This window comes from Propithecus coquereli, unplaced genomic scaffold (genome assembly GCF_000956105.1).
Source record: "Propithecus coquereli isolate 6110/MARCELLA unplaced genomic scaffold, Pcoq_1.0 Scaffold25, whole genome shotgun sequence".
In the NCBI taxonomy this organism is placed as follows: Eukaryota; Metazoa; Chordata; class Mammalia; order Primates; family Indriidae; genus Propithecus; species Propithecus coquereli.
The window spans coordinates 3,182,043-3,203,622 of record NW_012148063.1 but is presented as its reverse complement, the minus strand read 5'-3'; the positions used below and the strand labels follow the sequence as shown (position 1 = coordinate 3,203,622).

At 42.6% G+C, this 21,580-nt stretch overlaps 1 protein-coding gene across 1 annotated transcript in view; it reads left to right on the top strand.

Moving 5' to 3' along the window:
• Window positions 1–21,580, top strand: part of CNKSR3 (CNKSR family member 3) — a 115,591-nt gene that overhangs the window by 58,218 nt on the left and 35,793 nt on the right. The window contains exon 2 of the mRNA XM_012646857.1: window positions 17,757–17,920. Coding sequence (XP_012502311.1) covers window positions 17,757–17,920 — 164 coding nt within the window. The remainder of the gene's footprint in view (window positions 1–17,756; window positions 17,921–21,580) is intronic.

Here is a 21,580-nt window from a genome sequence, read left to right as displayed (position 1 = left end):
AGGAGGATCGCTTGAGGCCAGAAGTTCCAGACCAGCCTGGGCAACATAGCAACAAAGTGAGACTCTGTCTCTACAAAAAAAAAAAAAATTAGCTTAGCATGGTGGCGTGTGCCATACTGTGAAATCCTTTGGAGGCTGTCACTTCCATGTGGTTTGCCACTACACTTTTAGGTCACCCCTGGCTTGAAGGGCCTGTGTCTGGAGCCACATTCAAATGTGAAAGAGCTAGAAAAGAATTCTATCCAGATTTCCTGGAAAAGATGTATAGAGTCCATCTCACCTGAATTTTAGAGTGTCATTTAGAAACTCAGGCTACCTAACTCGATGCAGACTGGCTTTGGAAAATATCTTTCTGTAAAAAGTATTTTCTCGTCTGTCCCATCTGTGTGGGAGAGCTGTTCGTATTTACAGGGCCATTAAAATTTTTGATGGCAGCCACAGACAGTGAGCAAAGTCAGCTTAAATGACCTGGAATGAACTGTTCTTTCCTGAGATCGGCTAAAGGGACGTCTGTGAACATTCTGTATTTTGGGGGCATCTGGCGATGAGGAGGGGGGACTCTGGGCCAGCCCCTGGGTGTGAGCTGTGGGCAGGTGCCTCATCTCCTCATCTCCCAGTGGGACAATGACAGTACACATTCGACGGGACCTTAGGAAAATTAAGGGTTTATGTATTATTAAATCTTGGAAAGCACCTGCCACATACAAAGTGACACCTACCTGTTTGCTGTTATTATATGTGTAATTTTATATTTTCATTTTTCCCAATTCTAGTTTATTCGTTTGGCTATTATATCAAAGGAAACTCAAGTTTTTTTTTTTTTTTTAACCACAGTATTTGGTAAGATAGATACCAACCCTATTGTATTTGGCATTAAAGACTTTAGAATTTCTTTTAAGCCATCAGTTTTGTGGATCTATAGATGGAAATGCTTGTGTTCATTTGCCAAACACAGACCACTTGGAGGTTCCCCCCTGCACTCCCTGCCACGCCGTGACGTTACTTGTAGAGGGTGCTGGCAGCTGGGCTTTATGTCTCTCTCATGCCTCTGACCTTCTTCAGTTGCTTCTTAAATCTACGATATGTACTGCCTATTAGTGTGAATGTTTCCACATGTAGAATTGTTTTTTTTTTTTGAGAAGCTCAGAAACCTCTTTAGACACGGTCTTGTCTGCTCTCTCGCCCTCTGTGGGAGGGACAGCAGAGGGGCATTGCTGTCCCTGCTGTCACGATGGGGCAGCAGTCACAGGGAGATGGATTGCTCTTTGTCCTGACAGTCCCAGCTGAGCCAACACAAGACCTGGGTTTCTGTAAATCGAATGCGCTGTGCACACACTGTATTTTGTTTAGCACAATACAAAAACCAAAAAGTGTAACGGTGCTTTGAAATTCTGCGCTTGTATGATCTTTCAATGTATTAACCTCAAAAGAACAATTTTTTCATGTTAGTTAACTGTATACAAATAGTGTCGTACCTGCTCTATTGATGGCCGCTGGCTTTGCCATTGGAGGCCTGACCTTTCTGTTAACAGGGGTGTGGAATGAAGATGGTGCCTTATTCACTTGAAGACGGGCAGAGGGCGAGTCCTAAGAAGCACAGAGTCACAGAAATGTAGGGCCGGTGGGGCCCCAAGGTCACCTTGTCAGCCCCTGCATTTTACACACCGGCAGGGAGGCCGCGTGATCTGCTTGAGGTCACTGAGGTCGTGAGAGTCAGAGCCACAGGCCTGCTCTTCCCCTGCACAGTGGGAAGGTGACTCTGTAAGATGAGAAGACCGTTCTGATTAATATCACTCAAGCAGCCAGGACGTGGGGCATCTTGTGTTGGCCCCTAGAGTGTAGCAAAAACTGGGTTTTCTGGAGAACAAGGGAAAGCTTCTGTTAAGTCCCTCCGGTAACTAGAGCTAACATCCCGTGAAGCCGCAATTGCGGCAGACTTGAGGGGATTCTTCCCGAGTCATGCCGTGAGCTGCGAAGGCTGGGATCTTCCCTTTCTGATTTCTCATGGTGAACGTCCACAGCCCTTGTCCCCGGAGGTTGCATAAGAAATATTTGTTGAGTGAGTGTGAGGAAGAGAGGTGAGAAGGTGAGAATTGGACAGGTTCGCTCTGAATACTGACAGGTGTGTGTATGGGGAATTTTACAACCTTATCGATTTACACCTCTCTAAACTGTGGTTTTCAGCCTCAACCAGACTTTTCCTTCCTTTTTTCCTCTTTCATTCAACCAATACTTAAGTGCCTCCTTTGTGTCGGGCAATGGTGAGGAATGCGGACGTGCGTGGTCCCGGCCCTATGTTGCAGAGAGGCGGGGAGACAAGTGCAGCATAATGAGCACACAAATACCCACAGGTATGGTGAGTCCCACAGAGGGGGCAAGGTGCACAGAGAATAAGAGGACTGTTGGACTCCTTTACATACTGTGGTCAGCTGAGGCCTCCCTGTGGGTGTGGGGTTTGAGCTGAGACTGAGGGTTAAGGAGGCAAGACCATTCTAGGTAGACGGGACATCATGGGGAGAGGCCTCGAGGTAGACAGGAGCCCGAGGTGCATGACCGGGGTGCAGCATCATGGTTAGGGGACAGTGTGGCCCCAGAGGATGTTGGGAAGCAGGCAGCCGCCAGCCAGATCCCACTGGACTTTGCTGGCTGTAGACTTTCTCCCCAGAGCAGTGGGAATCTAGCAGGGTTTGGAGCAAGGGAGGGACATTTAAGTTGTGTGTTAAGAAGGTTTTAACAAACCTTGAGAACGTTATACTAAGTGAAAGAAGCCAACCACACAAGACCACATACTATATGATTCTATTTATGTGAAATATGCAGAATCCATTATGTGTAACATCCAGGCAAATCCATAGAACCAGAAAGTAGCTTAGTGGTTGCCCAGGGTTCAGGGGAAGTGGGTTGGGGGTAGTGACTGCTAATGGGTGCCGGGTTTTATGGGGCAGGTGGAGTGTTAAAAATGTTCTAAAATTGGTTGTGGTTAGGGTTGCACAATTTTGCCGAAACCCACTGAATTATGTGCTTTAATATGTGAATTGTATGGTATGTGCATTATGCCTCAATAAAGATGTTATTACAAAAATTTAGCAAAACTTTAACACTGCCTGACAAACCTGCCCCATTGTCTCAGGCAGCTGTCCCCAAGTTAGCAGCTGTTTCAACCTTTCTGCACCCTCCTTGTATTGGTGTACCCCTCTCTGCTGCCCGAGGAAGTAAAAGGCACCAGCTGTTGATAATGGCACATTCTTGCCATCAAACCTAAAACTCTCCCCAACCCGCACCGGGTTCATACTCTCCATTCACAGTCCCGGGAAATGGCTTTCAATCCTGACTCTGCCTTTTAGTGGTTGTGTGACTTTAGGCCAGTTACTTAAAAGCTCCCTGTGGCCCTAGTGTATTTATTTATTTTTTGACTTTTTATTTTTATTTTCACAAACACTTAGCTCGTACTTTGTATGTAGTTGTCTTTGTTTGTGTGTTTGTTATGTTTATTGATTTATTTATTTTTTTTTGTTTGTTTGTTTGTTTAATCCTAGGATGTAGGTACTCTTATCCTTTCCTTTTTGTAGATGAAAAGTAAGGCACAGAGAGGTTAAGTAACTTATACATGATCACACAGCTGGGAAGTGGTAGAGCTGAATCCAGGCTGCCTGGCTCTGGAGGCCATACTGCTTCTCCTCGCCTGTAAAATGGGCTTATAGCCCTTTCTTGCTTTGTTGACAATCCTTTAATCTTCAGTTACTTGAACAGTGACTGTGAATGATACCCTTTCCACAGTGCGCTGCATGGTGCCTGACACGTAGTAAGCACTCAGTATTAGAAGGTCTGTAAATTAATGGACTTAATTAAGTCATTTTTTTCCCCTCCATTCACTTCTTCATTGACCACCGCAGGCCCCACAGGGATTGGGCACCCACTTAAGTCTGGGTTCTGTCTTTTTACTGATGGTCTTTGAGCTTCGGTTTCCTCATCAGTAAACTGGAGATAATAACAACCTGGCCAGCATCCTCCCTGAGGCCAAGGGAAGGATCTGTGAGCCATCGAGTGTGTAAGTGCCACTTGTCTGTGCAGCCCCCTATTAATGCAGGGCTTTAATTTAATATGTGGCCCTGTCGTTTGTACCATGCACTTTGAAATGATGTTGGCAGTGTTGGGAGAAGGTCGGATGAACAGTTTTTGCACGGAAATCTTGATGGCTCAGGTGGAGGGGAGGTGATGGATGTGTTTGCGTTCCCTTCCGTACAGTGGAACTTTCCACTGGCAGTGTTGGCACCCAAGCAGTGGGCGAAGCTGAAGCCCAGGTTCCAGGCTTGCTGCCGTGGTCGCCGCGTGGTCCCTCCGATGAGCTGGTTCTCCCCACTGCTATAAACTTAAACTTGCTGTGTGTGCGGGGAACTGCATAGTTAATTCTACCCTAGGTTCAGCAGAAGCATGCCAGGGACAATAGTCTTGCCAGTGTTTGGTTTTTAGACCAAATCTAATTTATAGTTTTGGCAAAACAAGCCTCGCTAGAGGGGGCAAAAAGTACAACTTGTTGGGTAAAGTGCATTCCTTTCTTCTGTTTCACATGTGGCTCCTTCCCCCGCCCCCCACCTCCAAGTATTGCAAAATTGGATGCGATGGTTTGGTTACTGAATTACAGCAACCAACCTTGGAAAGTACATATTTCTTTTATCAGAGTATTGTGGTTTGCTTTGCGTTCATCTCCACAATTTCGTTTTTGTTTTTAGAATTTCTCATTTTGCACTTTTAAAAAAAACATCTGAGATACGAGAATATGTGAGCACACACGCACACATCTAGAGATATGTAAGTCGATGTTGTATTTCTTCCCTGCCCTCAGTATATCTTTTAAATTCGTGATACATTTTTTTGAGGGAAGAGAACTCAAAGTTGAACAGTGAGGGCTGCCATTGTGTTCTGAATTCTGATTATCTCTTTAGACCATCAGCTCTTCAGATGACTTATGATTTGCATGTCAGTACTTTTTTAATGGTTTAGGTCAGCATAAATTTCTCCCTCCAAAAATGATTGTAGACAATACTAACTTCTGTTCTATCCCGTGTCTCTGCTCTGGGCACTTCTTCCTCCATGACTAGACTTTGTTCAGCAGCTCAGGGTTCTTTCTGAGAGGGGCAGGCTGGGTCCCTTTCGCAGTGGCCAGAAGTTATGTAGTCTGTAGCGGGTGGCACAGGGTAGGCTTGGGAGTCCTGCAACTTGGAAGCTAGAGTTTCCTGGTTAAAATTTTCAGCTGGGATACATTACTTACCCATCTGATGGTTGTTTTCTGGGTGACTTGAATCCTTGAGCTAAGGTAGTCCTTCTATTTTCTACTCCCTTAAATTATCTTGGCGTGGATATGTCTGCTAGTTCCAAGTTTTGTTTAACTAACGTATCTCCTACTTATGTAGTGAAACCCAAGGCATGGTTGTTTCTTGGTTACATCTTCTGAAGTCTTCGGAGTGACATAAGTCCAAGAGGACGCTGGTTACTAGCAGGACAGTTGAGTTTGCTTTAGGTACAAGCAAGTGCCTTAGGACTGGCTGTCCTTTCACTCCCCGTTTTTGCCTTTTGTAAGAAATTTAAGCTGTGGATTTGTTGCTACATATGTGGTAGCTCTTCCGTGATGTGTAGACTAGCTTTTCCCAAATGGTTAAAAGTCCAAACTTCTGTTTTGTCTTTAGCATTACTGTTTTTTCAGCTGGGTGCCCTGAAAAGAGATCAGTGATGTGTTCTTCATCCTCAAAATCAGTTGCCCGTTCCATCAACAAGGTGAATAGAGCTTTGTTTGTTCTTAATTGGGCTTCCCAGGGTTCTCCTGGGCTGGATCTTCGTTATGTGTTTGGGTTTCATGCGGCTTCTGCTTCCAAGGGAGCAGCAGTGTCAGCAGTGGGTTTCATATGCTCGCAGCTCTGATCCGGGTAGAAAACCTGCCTTATAGATCGGGTTTTTATATGTTTTTTTTTCCTCAAGGCTAAGTTCATTTGTTTGCTGATTATTTTTTTTTTTTAGCTCTGAGGATGTTTGGGATTTAGGTTTCTGGGCAGTTTATTTCCTTTTTCATATTCTGCTCTTGTAAGTAAAGGTAACGTGTGCAGCTCAGACGTCTGTGGAAGCATAAGAAACCCTAGAGGCTTCCTAATCCAGTTTTCAGACGTTGTGTTTAGTTGTGATACCTTTTCTTCATATTAAATTTAACCACAAGCCTGAAGGATGACTGATAAAATCAGAGCTGCAATTAGTAATGTGTGTGGGTGTCAGTTCTGATCGAAGCCAGCTAATCCGCAGATGAGGGGCCTAAGAAGCAGAACTAAGTGGTTTAACTGGTGTTGCCCAGGTAGTACAAAGAGTACAGCCAGGAGGAGACATCGAGTTCATTTAGACAGAAAGCAGATTAGTGGCTGCCAGCGCTGGGGGCTGTGGGGAGGGAGTGGACAGCAAAGGGGCACAAGGGAAGCTTTTTGGAGTGATAGAAATGTTTCCTTCATGATTGTGGTGTGGTTACGTGACTGTATATATCTTTCAAAACTCATTGAATTGCACACTGGAAATTGATGAATTTTATTGTGTATAAATTATACCTCAAAAAACTGACCAAAAGAAAATAATAAAGTGGATGAAAAGTTGTAAGAGGTCTCTTCGAACATGTTTAGGTCTTTTATTGGTCTGCAAACCTTTTCTATAAAGGGCCAGATAGTAAATATTTTAGGATTTGTGGGCCATACGGTCTCTGTCAACTATTCAACTCTGCCATTGTAGCAGAAAAGCAGCCAGAAACAATATGCAAACCAAGGAGTTGTGGCCATGTGCCAGTAAAACTTTACTGACAGACACAGGCAGCTGGCTGGATTTTGTCTGTGAGCTGTATTTGCAAACATGTGAGTGACACTTTTGTTACTTTTGGAGAAACTCAGCAAAGCAAGAATTGCCTGCAGCCTCACCAGTAGGGTGAATGTTATACAATGGAGGGACTACGGGGGAGTTTGGAAGGGGACAGCCCCTGAAGGGCTTGGGATGCTGTGCTGAGGTGATGGATGGGGATCTGTAAAGGCCAGGATGGTTTTGCTTAGATGGAGTGACAGAGGGTGAACCAAGAGGAGGAAGGGACTGAGCGAGGCAGCCTGCTTCAGAGTATTGTCCACACCTGGTCAGGAGGTGAGTTCAGCTGTGACAGTGAACACAGGAGGGGACATAGTGAGGGGATACTCAGCAGGGACAGTTGACAGAACTTGATGACTGGGCTTTGGGGATGAAGAATGTGGAGAGGAGAGGAAGATTCCAAGTTTGAGGCTTAGGCAACTTGGTAGACCCCAGGGTTATTGACCAGAATAAGGTAAACAGGAGAGGGGAAGGCCTGATGGGGAGTTTTAGAGTAGAGAGCACAATTTGCATCCATCATTGCATGGATCTGCAGTCTACATACTTTGGATTGGCTTTTCCGTAGTGTAATTGGTGGACACACACCCACAATAAGTAGACATTTATCTACAAGTGCGACACATACTCTACTGTACTGGTGTGCATATTATAATATATAACTAAACAAAGAGAAAAAAGAAAACCAAAAAATGTAATATATAATACAAGAAACAGACATTTTTAAACATAAGATAAAGATTTAAAAATATTTTAAAAATCACAAGGCAGGTCATATATTAATACTTAGAGTGTGATTGTTCATTAACATTAGGGGATGTGACACCATATTTCAAGTAATCCTTGATGTGATCCCTCATCATTGATTAGAAATATCAATTGTGCCATTTTTTTTTCTTTTTTCTTTTCTTTTCTTTTTTTTTTTTTTGAGACAGAGTCTCACTCTGTTGCCCGGGCTAGAGGTGGCGTCAGCCTAGCTCACAGCAACCTCAAACTCCTGGGCTCAAGCGATCCTCCTGCCTCAGCCTCCCGAGTAGCTAGGACTACAGGCATGTGCCATCATGCCCGGCTAATTTTTTCTATATGTTTTTAGTTGTCCAACTAATTTCTTTCTATTTTTTTAATAGAGACGGAGTCTCGTTCTTGCTCAGGCTGATCTCGAACTCCTGAGCTCAAATGATCCACCCGCCTCGGCCTCCCAGAGTGCTAGGATTACAGATGTGTCAGTTGCACCATTTTTGATAGCCTAGGCTTATATATTATCTTCAATGTGTAGTTCATATTGCAAGAATCTGTTTAGGACTTTGTCTATGTTATGAGAACCAGTTGAGTTAGAAGTAGATAATAAACTGAATGACAGTATGATAGGCTGAAAGTGAGTTCTTCTGGATTTTAGCCCCCTTTTGTTTCTCAGTATAGGAAGGGTCTTTGGGTACCCTATAATACTGTGGTCCCCAACTCCTCGGCCGAGGACTGGTACCAGTCCATGGCCTGTTAGGAACCTGGCCACACAGCGGGAAGTGGGTGAGCTGCGGGCAAGCGAGCAAAGCTTCATCTATATTTACAACTGCTCCCCATCACTCTCGTCACCACATAAGCTCCGCCTCCTGTCAGATCAGTGGCAGCATTAGATTCTCATAGGAGCACGAACCCTACTATAAACTGCTCACGCGAGGGATCTAGGTCGTGCGCTCCTTATGAGAATCTAATGCCTGGTGATCTGAGGTGGAGCTGAGGCGGTGATGCCAGCGCTGGGGAGCAGCTGCAAATACAGATCATCATTAGCAGAGAGGTGCGACTATAAATGTAATGTGCTTGAATCGTCCCGAAACCATCCCCCTGCCCCAGTCCATGAAAAAATTGTCTTCCATGAAACTGGCCCCTGGTGCCAAAAGGTTGCAGACTGCTGCTATTATACCTAGTACACAGGATGTCTGACTTACTCAGTGAGAGCACTAGGGTCAGTGGTATATTATATATTAGTAAAGATGAGGTTCTTTTTTAAGAATATAAGTCAAGTGCTTGTATTTTCTTCTCATGTCCAGTAGAAAACCCTGTCCATACTCCTGTATAGGCCACGGGTGTAGACTTGGGTTAAGTCCTTGCTAGTTGATAATATTTTTTTTTTTTCAGAGGAGGAAACAGATGATCCAGGGATAAAACTAGCTATTTCAATATATAAGAGACAGTTGTAGGGGGACACGTCAATGAAGGACCAGGGGAGAAACTGTCACAGATGTGGTAGGAAGGCCAGGAGAGAAGTGTGGGGCAGGCCAAGGGAGGAGAGGGTTTCTAGAAGAGCATCCAAACACTGTTAAGGGCAGCAGAGAGAAGGACTGTGAATTATCCATCAGATTTGGTATTAGTGGGTCTTTGACAGCCAGCACGTACAGAGCGGTCTCCATGGAATAGTGAGGGCAGGAGCCGGAATGTGGTGCCTTTAGCCAGTGGGAGGCCAGGAATGGAGCTGAGATGTTAGGTGCTCACTAATTCCTCTTAAGAAGTCTAGTGACCAAGAGTTGATGGGCTAGTGGGAGGAGAATTCTTTTTAATGTTTTTTTTTTTTTTCTTTTTAGATGGGAGGTTGAGGAAGTAACTAAAGAGATGGAAGGTTTGAAACACAAGAATCAGTGAGGACACATTTAGGTCCTAGAGAAAGTGGAGGGAATGGGTTTGAAAATATAAAATGAGGGATTTGGAATGAGAGGAGAAAACCATCTTAATTTGCCACTGGAGTATGTAGAAGAGATCACATTTTGTACAGGAAGAATCCCAGGGTCTGAAAGTCTTGGGCTGGGTGGGGTATGCAAGTATGGAGGACTCGAGGCAAGCGTGCGGGTTGGGCATGGGCACTTTGGCCATCTGGAGACAGGCTTCCAGCGTGTTTCGTGCCCGACGGCGATTAAAGCGTCTGCTAGACTGGCACAGCACTCCGCTTGTGACTTAGGAAGATGAAGTAGAGGGCGTGTCGGTCAGATTAAGGCATAACTGCTTAGGTCCATAGGTTCTTTTCTCTCTAAAGCAATGACTACAGACTCCAAGCAATGACTACAGACTCCAAGCTATTTTCTCCAAGGAGAAAATAATAATGAAAAAGTGAGCTTTGCGTGCTGCTCCTCATCCTCCTGAGATCTATGAGTGAAAGTGGATCCTGAGCCAAAGAAGGAAGGTCGTCACTGCGGCTTCTGCCCTCAGAGCAGATACAGAATATTCTGATGGAGATAGAATGGGGTTGTTCCAACAGCCTGCGGGCTTCTGAGGAAACTGAGTCCTTCCATGTCCAGGGGGAGGAACTGTGCCTCCATTGGAGGCCTGTGCAGGTGCAAAGACAGAGCGTATGCCCTTTTGTTGGAGGCTGCCTCTGAGAGGTGGCCCGTGGGCCTCCCCTGCACATTTTCCTAGAAATTCTGCTTGGAGTTCTTTTTTTTTTTTTTTCAGACAAAGTGTCAGTCTGTCACCCAGTCTAGAGTGCAGTGGTGCTATCATAGTTCACTGCAGCCTTGAACTCTTGGGCTCAAGTGATCCTCCTACCTCAGCCTCCTGAGTAGCTGGGACTACAGGCGTGTGCCACCGTGGCCCGATTATTATTATTTTTTTTTTTTAGAGACAGGGTCTTGCTGTGTTGCTCAGGCTGGTCTTGAACTCCTGGGCTCAAGCCTCAGCCTCCCAAAGCTCTGGGATTACAGGTATGAGCCACTGCGCCCAGTCTGCTTGGAGTTTTGACTCAGTGGGAAAGGTCAGTCGGTCAGGAGCCTGTCCGACCAGGCAAAAAGAATTCATCAGTCCTAAAAATCAGTGCATTCCTGTGCTTCAAACACGGCATTATTGCCTAAAGTCAAATTGCTGTATTCGAATCAGCTTTATCAGCTAGTTTTAAAATTAAGGGCTACAGACATCAACAAAACAAGAGTGGCAAAAGAAAAGCATTTGCAAGTGATATAATTGAGTGGCCCATCTCATGAAAGGGCGCTTGGAGTTTCTACCCATACACCACCTTTCTGAATTTTGCATGCTCTGAAGTCAGCTTTGCTCCTGATCATATTATGCTCTCATAGAAACCAAATATATCGAGCTTCAGTTTGAAAACTGACTTTTTATTCTTAGCAAGGTTTCATGTTTGGGGGAAGTTATAATGTACTGGATGGGGTGTCAGCAAGTTGGGAAGGCCGAAGAGCTTTGATGTCAGTTCTTTACCACTTAATGTTTTCCAAAGTGTTGGGAATTCTGAAAATATTGTGAGGTGTAAATGTCCCACCCAACCCTTGCTTCCTTTCTTCTGGTGAGGTAATAAAAAACTGACCTGCTCCTCAGCCCTTGTCTCCTTCGTATTGTAGGGCTGTCCCAGTGGAGTGCCTTGCGTGTGGTAGCTGCTCCATAGAGTGTGTGGGATTAAGTTCAATTTGTGCGAGTCTGTGTTCATTATCCTTGGCAAAGAACACAGTCTACTCACATGCTGGTGGGGCAAATCTTTTGCATCATCTGTCACTTGTGTCTCTTAAAAGTCCTGAGTGAGACAGGCACGTATAAGCTTTAGCTAAACTGATTTCTGAATCAAAACATTTCTTTTAAAAAAGCCCCCCAAACAGAAAGCCCAACTCTGGTTAAAACATGTTTTAATGGTCAAAGTAGTCAGTGTGACATGTGCTGGAAGAAGCACTTGGACCTGCTATATCACGGCTTCTGCTGACCAGAACCTAGCAGGCTGGGACCGCAGCCATGGGACGTGGTCTGCGTGACACTTTCCACTCAAGTCATGACGACTGCCTGCTTCCTGGGGCCTCGTTAATGATCTGATTTTAATCTTACACAGAAAATAAGAAGAGAATAGCTCTAGATTTTTTGCACTGGGGCATTTACTCTCACTTCTTAATCATCATGTACATCATCATTTTCATAATTAATCTTGGGGAAGATTAATTATTAATAATGAAAAAGAATTCTTAGTAACAGGCAAATATCTTGTCGAAGACTGATGTTGAGAGATTTGTAGTTTTATTTATATTTCTCTATGTAGAAATGACTTCATTTAATCCTGAAACATTGAAACTTGCAGCAAATACATGTAACTGATACCACAGTCAATAGTTTTCTTTATCTTTAGTTATCTTTGCCTGGGATGTAAAAGCCGGTGATTTTTGTGCATTGGCATGACATTAATATTTATGTGGAGCTCTTTCTTTCTTCATGCATCCATTTGTTTATTTCACAAATATTTACTGAGCACCAGCAGTGTTCTACCTGCTGGTAGAGTAAGCCGTGAACAAAATGAAGTCACTGCTTTCATGGTGCTTATATTCTGATATAAATCATAAAATATGTTTATATTTTTAGGCTCTCAAATTTGGGAACACTTTCTGAGGAAGGTAATAACATGGGCTGTTTGCATTTTATCTCCAGTTAACTCTGTTCCATAGGGGGCCACCTAAGCATTTGGCACTTTCTGTGCCTCTTTAGCAACTTTTATTCTGAACACTTGGAAAATTGGGGACCTAGACTTTGAGTTCAGCCTGGGCAACATAGTGAGACTCTGTGTCAAAAAGGAAAAAGAAATTTGAGGACCCAAGTAAATCACATTGTTTTATTTCACAAAGTTCATAGAGTATTTACTATGTCTTCCATAGTGTTTGAAGCTCTTCGTAAATATTAACATTTAATTTTCATGACAGTTCTTTGCCCGAAGCTATCCAGTCAGTAAGAACTCCAGCTCTCAACCACTGCCCAGTTGCTTTCTAAATTGAGGTGAGAGATTTGGTTTTTCTTTCTAGCATCTGGCGTTTCTTTGGAAGCGTAGTAGGATCGTCTACAGCCAGGTTTAGTGCCGTGGAGGAAATCTGGGCCTCTCGTGCGGTGGCGCCCGCCCTGTGCGATCTCCTTCCCCTCTCCTTCGCGATTGTTACACATTTCATTATGTGTTTAATTTAACCTGTATAAATGGAATGTGTTTAATTTTACTTAATTATGTGTTTCTCTTGGTCCTGCTAGACTTTCTGTAAATTCCTTGAAGCAAGAAACTGGAAAATAGATACATCTGACAAATACGTAAAAGAGTAGGGTTTATTGCAAATTCTAAAGCTATTAGATCAGTTTACTCGAAACCGAGGATTTCCCCCTCCTTGGTGGGACTGCGTAATAGTTTAATTTAGCTGTTTATAAATGTTTAATTGTATTCTAAACAATAGGACAACTGAACAATAGGTCATAGTGCATTGGACTAATAAAGCTCTGGGGCGATGCTGTTTAGAACCTACATGCTCGATATGGGTGTCCCTCGAGGGAAAGTCTCTCAGCCACAGTAGATTCTGTTCTCATATAGGTAGCAACGTGAGGTTTCTACTTGATAATTCTCCATCTCAGGGAACTTTTGGTTATTTGAGGTTACAGTGCTTATATTCCCTCGGAATCCGCAGGGAGATTCTGGGCTGTTTGTCAGGGAAGTGTTCCGTATCCCTCAGTTCTCGATCTCCGATCGTTTGCCGCCTGCACCGTGCCTGGAGCGTCTCCGTGCCGCCATCCCAGCTGTCTTTTCTGTGCCCTAAATCTTTCCTCAATGCTCTAACACTACTTCTGAACTCTTATTTCTTTAGCAAACTTTTTAGTTAATTCAAAGAGAAATGATCTTGTCTCACCTTTATTTCTCCTTATTATTCAGGAATGAAGTTTGATGAACAGCCATTATGCATGTCGTCTTCGCTTTGATTGATTTTTTTCAGCATTTAATTTTTTTTTCCCTACAGATTTGAGGGGCACAAGTTGAGTTTTGTTACATGTATATGTTATATGGTCAAGTCTGAGCTTTTAGTGTACCCATTACTTGAGTGGTGTACATTATACCCCATGGGTAATTTTTCATTCCTCATCCACCACGCTCCCCCCGTTTTGAGCCTCCAGGGTCCATTATAACACCCTGTGTGACTCTGCATAGCCACAGGTTGGCTCCCACTAGTAACTGAGGACATGCGGTATTTGATTTCCCATTCCTGAGTTACTTCACTTAGGATAATGGCCTCCAGTTCCATCCAAGTTGTTGCGAAAGACACTATTTCATTATTTTTATGGCTGAGTAGTACTGCGTAGTATATATGTATATACCACTTTTTAAAAATTTCAGAATGTTATGGGATACAGATGTTTTGGTTACATGGATTGCTGTTGTACTGCTTGTGTCGAAGTTGTAATATAGGTGTGCCCGTGACCCAGATAGTGTATATTGTACCCGTTAGGTGTGATTTCACCCATCTCCTCTTTCCCCCTCCCTCCTGCTTGATTTCCATTGAGTTTTACTTCCATCTGTGCACATGAGTGCTAATTGGTTAGTTCCAATTTAATAGTGAGTACATGTGGTGTTTGTTTTTCCATTATTGCAATACTTCACCTAGGAGAATGGTCTCCGGTTTCATTCAGATTGTTACAAAAGGTATTAATTCATCATTTTTTAATGGCTGAGTAGCACTTCATACTATACTTATACTGCATTTTATTAATGCACTCATGAATTGGTGGGCACTGAGTTGATTCCACATCTTTGTAATTTGAATTGTGCTGCAATAAACATTCTAGTGCGAATGTCTTTTTGATAAAATGACTTTTTTTCCTTTGGGTATATACTCAGTAGTGGGATGGCTGTATCAAATGGTAGGTCTACTTTTAGTTTTTTGAGGAATCTCCATACGATTGATTTTAATTTATTCTGCACATGAAAACTAACACGAGTCTCTCAGTTTTATGTTTGCATTTTGAGCAATGAGCTTCTTAGCACAGTAAACATCAATTTTAATTCTGTTGGTCACTGGGCCTTGTTTATTTTTTTAAGAGAGAGTTTATCATATGTGGATGAATAAGAAAGAAAACGTTACTATGTTTGCATTGGTTTGCTAGGGCTGCCATAATAAAGTACCACAGACTGGGTGGCTGAAACAACAGAAATTTATTTTATCACAATTTGGAGCCTGGAAATCTGAGATCAAGGTGTCACAGGGTTGGTTTCTTCTGAAGCCTCTGTCCTTGGCTTGCAGATGGCTGTCTTTTCCTTTGTCTTCACGTGGTTGTTCCTATGTGTGTATCTGTGTCTTAATCTCCTCTCTGGGAAGGACACCAGTCATGGATTGAGCCCACCCAAATGATGTCATTATAACTTAATTTCCTCTTTAAAAATTCTCTCTCAAAATGCATTCTGAGGTACTGGGGGTTAGAACTTCAACATATGAATTTTGGAAGGACACAATTCAGCCATAACTTTTTTTATTTTTTTATGTTTTTTTTAGATGGGGTATTGCTCTGTTGCCCAAGCTAGAGTGTGGTGGTTTGATTATAGCTCACTACAACCTCAAACTCTTGGGCTCAAGTGACCCTTCTGTCTCAGCCTCCCTGAGTAGCTGGGACTACAGGCATGTACCACCATGCCCAGATAATTTTAAAATTTTTTATAGAGATGGGGGTCTCACCACTCTTAAATTTTTTATAGAGATATTGCCCAGGCCTCAAGCAATCCTCCTGCCTCAGCCTCCCAAAGTGCTGGGATTACAGACGTTAGCCATTGCACCTGGCCTGTAATGGGGTTTAAATGTATAACACAGTTGTCTTAAACTTTTATGAAAAACTAAAAACAAAAATTATTTTAAAGCTTAAAATAGACTTGGGAAGACAACATCCTGAAAAAGGGCAGAATATAGGGTCTAGTGGTGATCTGGCTTAGAACTGGCGAAGTGATTTAGGGTGAATCTCACAGTCATTCGTCTTTTGTCTGTACTTTGCCAATTTTTGTGCTCAGTGAGATCTCAAGTACCTTTTAAGTGCCTCTAAGATTCTGTGATTCTATTTTAGTAACTGTTTTATAATTTGACCTTACTGCTGATTTAGGAAGAAGCCTGGAGAAGAATGTTTATAATCCTGTGTTATATTCTCGTGTTTACCAGGTGGAACTCAAAAGAGTAAAGCTTGTGTCCAACAGACCTTGATTTGAATTAGAAGCTCTTTTCTTCTGTATCAAGCTGAAGAAAATGACTGTAAAGCTCTTTCTCTTGACATCTTACCAGCTGTGTGATTGTGGACAGTTACATATCTTCCATCTGACCAGCTATATGACTATGTATATGCTCCCTGAACCTTCATTCCTTCATCTATAAAATGGGAACAGAATAGTTCGGAGGGTCTCCTCCAGTCTTCTCCCTTGTCTCTGTTGCTTCTTGTAGATAGTCTCAACACCTGCTGACTTGCTTGGCCTCCGCCGCCTGCCAGACTCACATGCCACTGAGGTCACCTGTGGCTTGAGGCTGTCAGAGTGGAGCTGGGTTTATATCAATGTCCCCAACCTCGCTTGCTGTATGACGGAGCCCCTCTGCTAGACAGATGTCACTTCAGGAAAGATGGCTTGGTTCCAAATGGTTACCATAAAATTTTTTCTTACTTCTTCTTCTTATATTTGATGACCTCAAATGGTTATCAGAAAACTGCTCTTCTTCATTTATCAGAAGGCAAATGGTGAAAGTTTGTGGGGCAGAGATGTAGTTTAGCCTCACACATCAGTTTTTAAGATCCATGGAGTTTAGCATTGCCAAAAGTAAGTGCTGGACCTTGTGTCTACTTTTTCTAGCCCAGCTTTTGTGAGGGTCAAATGAAATAAACGTATGTGTATGTGCATGCGTGTGTGTGTGTGTGTATGCGCGTGCGCGCGTGCGTGCGCGTTGTTGGGGTGGACAGCAGCATGCCTTCCACATACTTTTCTAGTTAAATTAAGTGTTCTTCCTTTGTGTTGGGATCAAATTTTTATAGATCTCATCTTTTAAAATATTAAGATGATTTTTTTTTATAATTAGGCTTGAATAGATCAATTGATTCAGGGCAAAATTTTGTATCAGTAAAACCATTAAAACAAGTTGACCGGAGAGTTTTCTGTATAGGAGTAAAGATTCCCAAGTTCTGTTCGGCTTCCCCATTTTCGTCATCATATACAGGTATCAAGATACAACATTTTTGGCTGTAGTATTTCATCTGGAAAAATTTCCATAAGCTAACCCATTTAACACTGCCTTTCTCTGGTACCACTGCTGGTATTTTCTCCTTTGGATTTTGTATTCATCAGGACATTTCAGTTGCAAAGGACAGAAACTCAACACAAACAAGCTTAAGCTAAAAAAGAGAATTTATTTCAATTTAAGTGTAAAATTTTAGGGCTAGAAGTATCTTTATTAAGCAAGGTTAGATTCAGGGGCATATAGGATATTATTGGGTCATTTTCTCTTTTTCTCTAAAATGGATTTATTCTCAGAAAACTGGTCAGAAAAAAGACTGCCAGGATTGCCAAGGAACATGGTATCCTATGACTTCCAAAAAGGAAGAAAGAGCTTTCTATTCTTGTGTCCACATATCAAGGAAGGTTTTGATTGGTTCTGCTTGAGTCACGTGGCCATAGCTGAACGCATGACTGGCTGATATATAGAGCATTGTGGGCAGCCTGGCCATGTGCCAATCACTGTGGCAGAACAGCTTGATTGGCGAGGCCCCTGGGATTGCATGGGATGGGAGGGGTGATGTCCTAAAGGGAGAGTTGCTCAGCAGATAGACAACATGTGTAGCACAGATAACTAGCACTTCCATTAGCAAGGGCTTAGGGTTTATTTATTACTTTAGTTCACAGGGAATAAGAGGTAACTATCATTAAATTGTGCTGGATCCATTTGTGAGTTTTAAGCCATTTAAACATTTAAAACGTGTCTGAGATAAGATGTCGTGCAAAAGGTGCCCATCCACGTGGAATATACATTTTATGGATAATCAAATAGTGGCAGCATGATTGGTGATTGCTGAGATTGATTACAGTGTGGGCGATTTTTTGGATGAAGGAACAAAATGACAATAATGGACTTTCTGGTTGTTTTTGGTAGGGTTAGATGACTGCCTGCAGCAGTATGTCCCCAAGTTTGAACGGGAGAAGATCAATGGAGAGCAGCTGCTGCAGATTTCCCATCAGGATCTGGAGGAGCTGGGGGTCACACGGATCGGACACCAGGAGCTTGTGTTGGAGGCTGTTGATCTTCTCTGTGCACTGGTTAGTTCAGGAAGACGTGACCTGTACCATGAGGACGGTCTTTAGAACCTTACTCTCTTAAATCCTCATTGTTTTGTGTATGTTTTAGCATATCATCGTTTTGTGTATGTTTTAGTGTATCATCATTTCATCATTTTCTTAATGAACGGTTCAAGTAAAGCATGAGTTGAAAATAATATAAGAAGGGAAAAATATAACTTATTTTCTAGATTAAGAACTGGCAAACTATGGCCTGCAAGTTAAATCTGGCCCACTGTCTATTTTTGTAAATATAAGTTTTATTGGAACACAGCCAGGCCCATTCATTTGTGTGTCATTCGTGGCTGCTTTCGTGCTGCGGTGACAGAGTTGAGTAGTTGTAACAGAGACCATGTGGTCCCCCAAAGCCTGAAATAGTTATTATCTTGCCCTTTACAGAAAAAGTCTATCTTTTGCAGAAAATCATCTGTACTAGACTTATTTTCTTATCTATTATAAAGAAAAAAAGATGGAAATAGTCCTGAATGAAAATGTCATCTTCTAAATTGAAATGAGAAATGGATTCTGATTTTCATGTCTATTTTTCTTACTATAAAAAGCATTTGAGTTTCACAGATATTTGTGACATTTCAATAACTGATGTTTGTGTTTGACATAACCTAAAAAATGGGGAACAAATGTGAACTTCATTACGTTTTGTGGATGATCGAGCTTTGGCTGTGATGTGAGTTCAATCCTGCCAGGTCCTAACACACACATTAGACCAGTGGCTGCATGGGTAGCTTCTGTGAAGTGTGAGCTAGAAACACCTGTAAGGGCATTTTGTTTATAAACTGGTCGGCATGGGTGGCATTCAAGTCTGCCTGTCATGGTGCCATGCTAAAGATGCAGTTTACTGAACTGTCAGGAGTTGGACAAACGCGACAGCATTCAAGCCGGGTTAGTAATGCTCTGAATCGCAGCCAGGGCCATATACAATTACATCACGAGAATGGTGGGAAAGAATGTGCTCCCGGTTATTTTGCCATCGCTGGTCTGCGTTCTGTTGATTATATAACACTTGCCGCATTGTGTGTGTTCTTCTTCTTAAAATGGACAGGGCCTTGTCTTCTGCTCTGAGATGCACTGCTCTTGTTTAGGAAAGTAATGGGGAAATTATTTGTGGTTGATAAATGAGCTGCCGCGAGGGAGACACTCTGGCCAAGTGCTCTGAGCACTGGTCTGGGAAGCAGGAATTTGCATTCTAATCCTGGCTCTGCCACATGCTACTCCCTCGGTGACCTCTGGGGAAACGCTGGTGTCTGTTTTTCCCATCTGCACAGTAACACTCACCTTAGATGTGGCTATGTACTACTGTGTGTTTTGTGCTGCTGAGATGTCGTCTAAGTGTCCTGTTTATTATTAAAACTGTATGTTTTTTTTTCCGTTTAACCTTTTTTGAGTTCTATTATACTTTCCGGGAACACGGCTTTCCGGTCTTTTCTGCTAGATGGTTTGCAAATTTGCATTGTCTCTTTCACTTTGCAGTAATACTTTCAGGACAGGTAAATCCGCAGTATGAGGGGTGAGGAGGAGGGTCGGTTAGAAGCAGGTGAGTGGGGTGATAAACGTAACGGCTGCTTCTGGGCATTTTCTCGGTGTTTTCCTCTTCCCTACCTCCTAAACATTAGACTAAACTGAACAAAGCTGGACAAACGCCAGAACCTAAAGCTGTGTTTTATCTCCTACAATTTCCTCCTGATTTCCTCTGTGGACCCAGCTTTGACCTCAGACTCATTCTGGACCTGCTTTGTGCCAGTGACTGTGTTGGGCAGGGGGTCACTCGGGGGCTTACAAATGCATGTGGTTTTTCTGGTCTGGGGAGGGTCTTAGTGGAGTTTTAGTAAAATATCTTTAGTCTTGATCCAATCTCCTTTTTAAATATTCTTATGGTAATTCATGTACTAATTATACTATCTATTTAATCTATTTACACCCTATAGATCTTTGGATATATAAGTTGGTGATAACTTTTTGCTTTGAATGGGCCATCCCTTGGGCAGTTCATGTGTAATTGCAGCTGGGCCTGGTGTTGTAAAAGAGGTATTTATGTAAACTTAGTTTAGTGGATGTTGATTTTTGTGATAGACAGGAAATGAATAGAATTAGAAGTAAGGAAGGGGGAGGGGAAACACAAAACTGCTGGGAAGTTTCAGAGCAAAAAGAAGGGTAGATAGATCGGGTAGGGAAAATAGGAAATAGCTGTTGATTAAGATTCACCAACTGGTGAGCAGTGGCTCACGAATGGCTGGTCATGGTTAGAGAGCAAGGAGAAAAGCCACCTTTTGTAACATGGACCTTGGCTGGCAGCAGTGGCTTAGGAGAGTGACTTATATTATGAGACAGGACCAGGACCACTTGCCAGGATTGAATTAGAATCTGCACCCAATTTTTCGTCCTCTATCTGGGGCAGAGGGTGCCTGAGACACTGCTGAGAGCTGCTCTTCCCAGTAGGATAGCTGTTAGCCGATGTGACTATTTAGATGAAAATTAATTTAAGTGAAATAAAATTCAGTTCTTCAGTTGCATTAGCTACAATTCAAATGCTCAGTAGCTACATGTGGCTAGTGGCTACCATACTGGACAGCACAAAGAACATTTTCATCCTTGCAGAAAGTTCTATTGGAGGCACTGATTGAGAGTGACAAAGTTTGATTGTAACCAGTGTTCTTTGCCAAATCTATGAGGCCCTAGTTTACTGAAGACCATGACAGGGACAGCTGTGTTTTGAAGGCTGAAGAAGGCTGAAAAGTGATCACAGTTGGAACCCATACATGTGTTAGGTGATGCTACCTCAATTTGTGGAATAATGAAATACCTGTAACAAACCTACCTGGCTGGAGTGCTTATGCATACTTGTATCCCCCTGAGATTACTTGTTGTGCATCATTTACCCATGGCATATCATTTCAAAATGTTACTTTTTTTATGAAAAGAAATCATGCAGGAAGAGGAATCTTTGCTAGCAATTTGTATTTAATTTGATTTTGCTTATGAACTTACTAAATGCGTTTAGGAAAACTGTGCAGTGTATTTCTCAGCTCGTCACTTAGTGGACCCAAGTCAGTAAGAGGCTTTGATCGTGTGTCTCCGGCTCCCCTTAGTCATGCATGTTAGACCATGAACAGAGCTCATAGGAGTGGAAAAGGTAGAGAGGTTGTATAAGATTTGTCCTTAGTAAAAAAATGTATAATTTTAAAGTAAAGAAGAGTGAGAATCTGGTCTCTCTGCTTTTCTCCTGTCTGGTGGATGGTTTCTCCAGCCAGGTCAGGGAGGGATCCCTGGGGGCCAACCCTTGGGGAACTGAGATCTCAGCGAAGGGTTTTAATATGTGAATGGCTTTTCAGAGACTCACTTTGATACTTAATTTGTATCTTTTTGATGAATTATCTTAAAGCAATTTCTGAAGGAGACAGATTCTAGGGAAAAGACTGGTGAAAATAATCAATCTGGCCTGAGAAATTATCCATTTTCTTTCATTGTGGGGCACTTAGATCAATAATCCTTTCCTGATTATGTCACTACAGTAAAGGCTCTTTTGAGCTGATATAATCAGTTTCTTGTTCTCTCCTTATTGTGGAATAGGGTCGAAGGGGAAGGAACTTTCCTTCCTAACTTTCCTCCTTACTTCTTTTAAAAATT